At 58.1% G+C, this 7,022-nt stretch overlaps 1 protein-coding gene across 1 annotated transcript in view; it reads left to right on the top strand.

The window, feature by feature from the left end:
* Nucleotides 1-1,636: 1,636 nt before the first annotated feature.
* The window catches only part of CDH22 (cadherin 22), a 56,584-nt gene continuing 51,198 nt past the window's right edge, over nucleotides 1,637-7,022 (top strand). Inside the window, exons 1-2 of the mRNA XM_026084604.1 lie at nucleotides 1,637-1,861; nucleotides 6,360-6,654. Coding sequence (XP_025940389.1) covers nucleotides 1,637-1,861; nucleotides 6,360-6,654 — 520 coding nt within the window. The remainder of the gene's footprint in view (nucleotides 1,862-6,359; nucleotides 6,655-7,022) is intronic.

Raw genomic sequence — 7,022 nt, 5'->3', positions numbered from 1 at the left:
CTCTGTCCTCTTCCTATTTAGAGTAACAGATAACAGGAGATACACTCACACCTTCAACAGTTTGCAGAGCGTTATTCATGAGCAGTCCTGGTGTGGTCGGTGTCAGAGCTCTGGCAGCAGCACGGGGCGTTGCTGCAGGGAGAGGTGGACACTGGGTGCCTATCCCCATCTCCTGGTCTGGCCCCTCTCCCCAGGCGCGCACTGGATACAACCCATCCCTGGCCACAGGTCTCGCATCTCCCTCCTCAGTGCTCCAGGCTGCCTTGAAACTCAATCTAGAATCCTGTCTGCAAAAAACTTTAGCCTTGAATTCAGCCAGGTGGTGAGTCTTTGAACAGATGCTTCTCTCCTAGCCCATGGGCGCAGAAGCAAGATGCTGACTGTCCAGCCACTGCCACTAGTCTCATTTTCCTGGCAACTCCCACTGTCGGGTGCTGGTGTCTCCTGGAGGGAGCCTTGCCTGTGCACACAGGCCTGGTGCGATCTGGCCCATGCAGCACTGACGGCACCTGGGCAGTGGCAATCCTCTGTCTGCAGCACGGAGCGTGCTCCCCCTTGCACCCAGGCAGTGCTGACGGGGCTGCTGCACGTGTCCCCCCCAGGCCCGGGCAGTGCTGACAATGCTGCTGCGCGTGTCCCCCCTGCAGTGGTGATCCTCTGCCTGCGGTGTCAAGCGTGCTTCCCCCTCACCCAGGCAGCACTGTGGGGAGGCAGCTGCGTGCTGATGCTGGAGCTTGCCTGCTCTCACGGCCCTGCTAGAGCATGAATTTCCATAGCGATGAGAGYGGTGCCGCTTGCTGCCCTCCTGGTGTCCTTGGCTCTTGCAGCGCTGTGGGCTGGGCTCTGGCATGGGGCACCCCGAGACTCGGGGCAGCATTAGGGCATGTGGAGCCCTGCTCTTGCACCACCACTGACACCTTGGCCTTTTCTAGGCTCCTGGAGATGCTGTCAACCCCCCTGCGCCTGCCTGCGTGAACCGGTGGAGGATGGATATGACTGGCATCGGCTGGGCAAGGGACCTTCGCCAGGTGCTGGGATGCCACCCCGCTGAAGACAGATGTTACGAATGTGAGCGGAGCATGCGTTGCGGGCCCTGGGCTGCAGGACCCCTCTCCTGGGAGTGTGTGGCTGCTGCAGGACAGGCAAGTKGTGGCTGCTGCAGCTCACCCCGTTAACTCCTCTGTGAAACACTGTGCAGAAGAGCATCCCCTCACTTCTTGAGAGTGACCGTCCTGTGTGCCTGCACGCAGCTGTGCAGCCCCTGCCTGCTGGGGGAGGGCAGTGGGTTGTGACCCTGCTCCCCAGTGAGATTGCTGAGCAGAGCGGTGCAGCTCTGCTCCTGGGACATGCCTGCTGGGGGCCTCTTCTCTGGAGACCTAGGTGCAGCCTGCAAGGCATCAGCACAGACAGCTCTTGCACTAGCAGCAGAAAGCTCGGGATGCCTCTTGTCATGGATGCGACCCTAGCCTTTTGGGACAGGAGTGCTCCAGCTGCAGGATGTGAAGAGCAGCAGGAATGGGGATGCTCTGCGTGGAGTGGTGAGCCCCACGCTGCTGGTATGGACTTTCCTACTCCTCCCCAAAGGATGCCGGTTGTCTGTCCAAAAACTACTGCCCATGCAGCCTGCTGGAGTGTGATGGCGAAGGGTCTGCAGAGCTTCCTGTGGACTGTGCTGCTGCTGCTCTGTACCATGCTGCCACCGGGGGCCCAGGCCATGCACATGGAGGTGGGGGGGCCTGGCCTGGGGCAGCCGGGGGACCCCATGCTGCTGGCCAGCGGCAGAGTAAAGCGTGGCTGGGTGTGGAACCAGTTTTTTGTGGTGGAAGAGTACACGGGCACAGAGCCACTGTACGTGGGGAAGGTAAGGTAACCTCGGTACACCTCCGTGGGGCTGATAAACCCATGGCAGAGCAGGGTGGGCTGGTGGCTCGGGCAAGCCTGGGAGGTCGGGAGAGGGCCTGCATGAAGGCTACTCACAGGGCTGGTGGAAGAAGTGGGGATAGCAGGAACCCTGTCTCTGCTGAGGCGGCTGAGGTTAATGTGTTCCCAAAGCTCCCAGGGCAGGAGCACACTGAAATTCCCACTTGCAGTCTCCCAGCTGTGTGCTGGGTTCCTGTGGTGCTCAGGGTTGGTGTGAGGAGGGCTGCTCTTTGGGTGGTGTGGGTGCAGTGTAGAAGGGTCAGCCCCATGTCTGTGGGAGGGCCTGGTGGGTTGGAGCAGATTTGTGGACCAGCTGCTGCCAGTGGGGCCAGCATCTRCTTGTGCTGGTCTGAGGCACAGCTGGGAACTGAGGTGCTGCTGTTGCACCAAGCACCCTTCAGCTCCAGGAACAGCCACAGCCGCTGGTGTCCTGGAAGTGGTCCCTCCATGGTCTTGTAATCCCTTCAGCATGGGCATGATGTCCTGGATTTTGTTCCCAGCCTTTCCTGAGGTTTCTTCTGGTCCCTGAAGGGCTGTGCTTGTAGGGCTGGGCTCTATTGGACCCACAGGCAGCAGTGGCCATTTCTTGGTCAATCTTCCATGCAGAAGGGGGTGGAAGAGCAGATGTCTTGCTCTAGTCATGTCATGGAAATCCTGTTCTTGCTTGTGGCCAGAGTGAGGTTGCAACTTTTATGCAACTTGGGTCCGGCCTGCACAGGGCAGTGTGGAAGATGCTTGACATGGATGTGTGGGGCCTGGAGGGGCTCTGAGGGCTCATGCTGGAGATGAAGCTTTCCTGTGGGCTTTCCAGGAGCTATCCCCACCAGACCTGTGCTGTGGAGGCTCCTGGGTGCTGGTGGGGAGCTGTGTGGTGTTGCTGTGCTCTTGGGGCAATGCCACCTGGACTCCGCACAGGCAGCGGCCTCGGGGCTGCCGGCTTCGTCCCTTTCCAGGAGCTGTGGGGGAGCTGCTGCATGGCTCCTGCGTGCTGGAAGGGCATGTGGCGCTTCTACGGTGACAAGGGCCTTGCTGGCCATTGGGAGCAACCCAGAGGAGAGTGCTGCAAGCCACCTGCAGCCACCCTGGCAGGGACACGGGCGGTCCCCAAAGGAAAGTGCTGAAGAGCACATGCAGCAGGGTTGTCTGATGGCCTCAGCCATGTGCTTGTGAGTCTGGAGAAGGCTTGAAAATGGGCTTCTTGGCTAGGGGCCAGGTGGGTTTTCAGCAGTGATTTGTGTCCATTTCAGCAGACGCTCAAGCTGCACTCCTCCGTGACGATGCTGGATGYAGTTAGAGTTAATTCACAGCTCTCTTGGGAAGTGACTCGAAGCATCAGGTCCTGTCAAATTCCAGAGGTAGCCTAGCAACAGCCTCATCTCCAAACCGAACCCAGGAACCTAAAACTAACCCATTTTACAGCCCTTTCCCCATCAGTCACCACGTCACCTGCCAGCTCAGGATAAACAGCTGGGCTGCACCAAAAGCAATTCCCTGTAAACATTGCTCGGGGGCCTGCCCCACCGGGACTGGGCAGTCCCTGGGACTGGGAGGAGCTGCTCCCCGCCAGCCGCTGCACTGTTCTGCCGGGAGAGGGGCCAGGCAGCCTCTGGCAGCGATGCGCCCTCCTGCGCAAGCCACTGCATGGGGCCAGGCTGGGGCTCCCGGAGCATCCTGCACCGCTGGTGTCCGCGGCTCCTGCCAATGTTGCTGGGACTCRCCCTCCACGGGCGTCTCTTGTACATCTACACGTGCTCTTCGAAGGGCCAATACCATTTCCATAAAATCTGGGCTCTCCAGCTAATCCTTCTTCTGAACTGTAATTTCCCCTGAGGCTGCTGTCAGTTTGATGTGGATTTCTTTGGTTTTTTTAAATAGAATTATGGGGTCAGCACTAGTTACAAACTTCTGCATGTGGACAGATCTATTTTAGATAGAAGAGAGGATTAAAGGGAAAAAAGCAGATTTAATTAAGTTGCTAATATTTAAAGAAAATTGATGAACTCGGGCTTTATGAGTTGGAGCAAACAGAGTGCACCTTTATTATGGGCTAGTTTTTGTTTGATTTGCTTTCTTTTCCAGCCCCAGAGTTGGTTTTTATTTGTGTATCTGTGCTTTCTGTTTAATTGCTTCCAATAAGGAATATGCACCTCTGTTCACATTTAATTTTGATTTAATTAGTAGGAAGTAATTAATGGCCTCATAAAATTCCTGGTTTTAGCACTTCAGGACAAGGAAACCATTTTGCTCTTTAACAGACTGAACTGATGAAAGACTTCCTTGCATCTTCCAGAAGGCCCTGGCCGCTGTGGACACGCTTGTCCTTGGCAGGGAGCTGGACAGCCACTGAACCAAGCACCCGGATCCCTCCCCCATCCCTGTCCCCAGAGAAGCGCTCCCGGGCACGGAGTCTCTTGCACCCGGCCACAGGGCGGCCCCGTCGGTGCCGCGGGAGCTCGAGGGGGAAGGTGCTGCGGGGCTCTGCTGACAGGTGCGGGAGCATGATGCTTTGTGCCGCTGCCTGGCAGAGCATCCCGCTGGTGAGCCGCAAGCTTCACCCTGGAAAGAGCATCCCTGGGAGGTGGCCTGAGCCTGTGCTGTGTGGCATCCCCCTTAGAGGTCTGCAGTCAGCTGTGCGGCCCTCCCCCATTAGTTGTTGTTTAGCCAAGCAATACAGATTAGGTCTTTTAATCTTCCCTTGTAAATCAATCTCTGCAGCCCCTTGAGCCCTGGCTCCATTTTTCTTCCTGGCTTTCCAGTTTGCAGGGATGCTGGTATCCACTCTGAGTGCAGTTAGCGCTGAGCAAATATGTGAAGAGGATGTGCCGAGAGCTCAGCATGGTCCTGGGGAAAGTGCTGGGGGTTTGTCTCTGGGCTAATTGCTCATCATGAGCCTGGTGTTCAGCAGGGAAATGCAGGTTTCCTGGTGTTCAGCAGGGAAATGCAGGTTTCCGTAACCTCCGCTGTACAGACCAGGTGCCCCTCTTCCTCCCTGAAAAGCTCCATCCCAGGTGGAGTAAGAGCGAGGCTTAGGGAGAGAGTCGTAACACAGAGCGGCTGCGAGCACTGGCTGCCGATGGGAAGGGTGTCGTGGGATCCCGGGCAGCGTGTCCCGCGGGCTCCCCGGAGTGGGGCTGGCCCGGCCAGTCTGGGGCCGGGCACTGGAGCGCTGCTGTGACCGCAGCAGTTTCCTAGCGGAAAGTCCGCTTCCCAGGCAAGCCTGGGGAGGGGCTTCAGCATGGGAAGTAACATGTGAATGTTGTGCAAAATGCATTGAGTTGTCTAATGTGTGGGCCCCTCACTTACGAAATAAATATATAAACTGTATCTAACAAGACAAATATAATGAAGGCATCGTAAAAAGAGGCAGCTCTGGTATAAATTCTTGCTGGTAGAGCTGTATGTCTGAAAGGTGGATTATAGAACTGCAGTTTGGAAGATTGAATGGCCCATAAACATTTTCATATTTCATTAGCCAATTAATGAACGGCTTTTTTTTTTTTTTTGGCCAACTTTGCTGATTCTAAGCAGAAATCATAGGGAGCGAATGAAGGCGGCTGATGAAACCTTTCCGGGGGCCTGTCCCATTATGGATCGTCCCAATTAATGCCCGTGCTGTGCTCTGTCAAGATGCATTCAGCCTGTCCAGTTACTGTTAATAGATTTCTCATAAGTGGCTGGATTGCAAAAACCTCATAACTCAGTTTAATGCCACCAATAAAATTATCCCTGGACATCTGGCCTGGATTCCAGTCAGCTCCTTGTCAGTGGGGGACTGCTGTTTACCCTTTCTTTTCCTAATTTCAAACTTTGTGTTAATTAGAAAACGAAGAGGAAAATGGCTACAAAAGCATCTTCCCCAGGGTCTGTTTTTCATCCTGAGCACAGGCTGGATTTGCCTTGTTACCCTGGGGGCCCTGGTCGGCCCACAGGCCTGACATGCGGCGAGCGTGTGAGTTCTCGGGCAGGGGAGCCGTGCGTGGCTGGCGGGCTGGAGTGGCGACTGCGGGCTGCAGCCCCTCGGCACAGGAGGCTACCAGTGCATGCTGCCCTTCACGGTGCCTCCGGCCTCGCTGCAGTGGCTTGGCGCCCTCAGTGTGGGGTGCTGCTGGCGCGTGCCACCCTCCTCGGCGCCTCCGGCCTCGCCGCAGCGGCTTGGCGCCTTTGGCACGGGATGCTGCCGGCGTGTGCTGTTCTCAGCGCCTCTGGCCTCGCCGCAGTGGCTTGGTCCCCTTGGAGTGGGATGCTGCTGGCACATGCCATTCTTGGTGCCTCCAGCCTCGCCGCGATGGCTTGCCACCCTCGGCACAGGATGCGGGTGGGCACCGGCAGCAGTGGGGACAGAGGTGGACCGGGGCTAGGGCTCCCTGCGGAAGCCCCGGCCTCGCTGGCGCTGTCCTGTGGGCCCAGCTTCTCCCACCCTCTCCCTCTTCCCCTGGCAGATCCACTCGGACTCGGACGAGGGGGACGGCTCCATCAAGTACACCATCTCCGGGGAGGGCGCGGGCACCATCTTCCTCATTGATGAAATCACGGGCGACATCCACGCCACCGAGCGCCTGGACCGGGAGCAGAAAACCTTCTACACACTGCGCGCGCAGGCCCGCGACCGGCAGACGGACCGGCTGCTGGAGCCCGAGTCGGAGTTCATCATCAAGGTGCAGGACATCAACGACAGCGAGCCCCGCTTCCTCGAGGGGCCCTACATCGGCAGCGTGGCCGAGCTCTCCCCCATTGGTAGGTGTGTGGGCGCCAGCGCCGGGGCAGCTGCGACGCTCTGTCGACCCTGAGCCGGGCGCGTGCCGTGAAACCAGCTGTAAATCCCAGGGATTCCAGCTGAGACCAGAACCGGGCTAGCCAAGAGGGAAAATAAATAAGGGGGCTTAAGGAAAACAAGTGAATAAATCCTCTGAGCTGATCGCCAGGCAGCGGCCGCGCGCTCRGCCCCAGCCCTAAGCCGTGCCCAGAGCCGGGTCGGGGAGGTGCCAGCTGCTGTGGGCCCGGGCTGGCGCCAGCCCTGTGGCAGGGGAGCGGCACCACCAGGAGTGACATGGCTGCCAGCTCCGGGTCGGCCCGGGCCTGGGTGGGGGAAGCGTGGCTGCCGG

The sequence above is a fragment of the Apteryx rowi genome, unplaced genomic scaffold, assembly GCF_003343035.1.
Source record: "Apteryx rowi isolate R43461 unplaced genomic scaffold, aptRow1 scaffold_0, whole genome shotgun sequence".
NCBI lineage: Eukaryota > Metazoa > Chordata > Aves > Apterygiformes > Apterygidae > Apteryx > Apteryx rowi.
The sequence above is the reverse complement of the archived record's forward strand: the minus strand, read 5'-3'. Positions and strand labels throughout refer to the sequence as shown.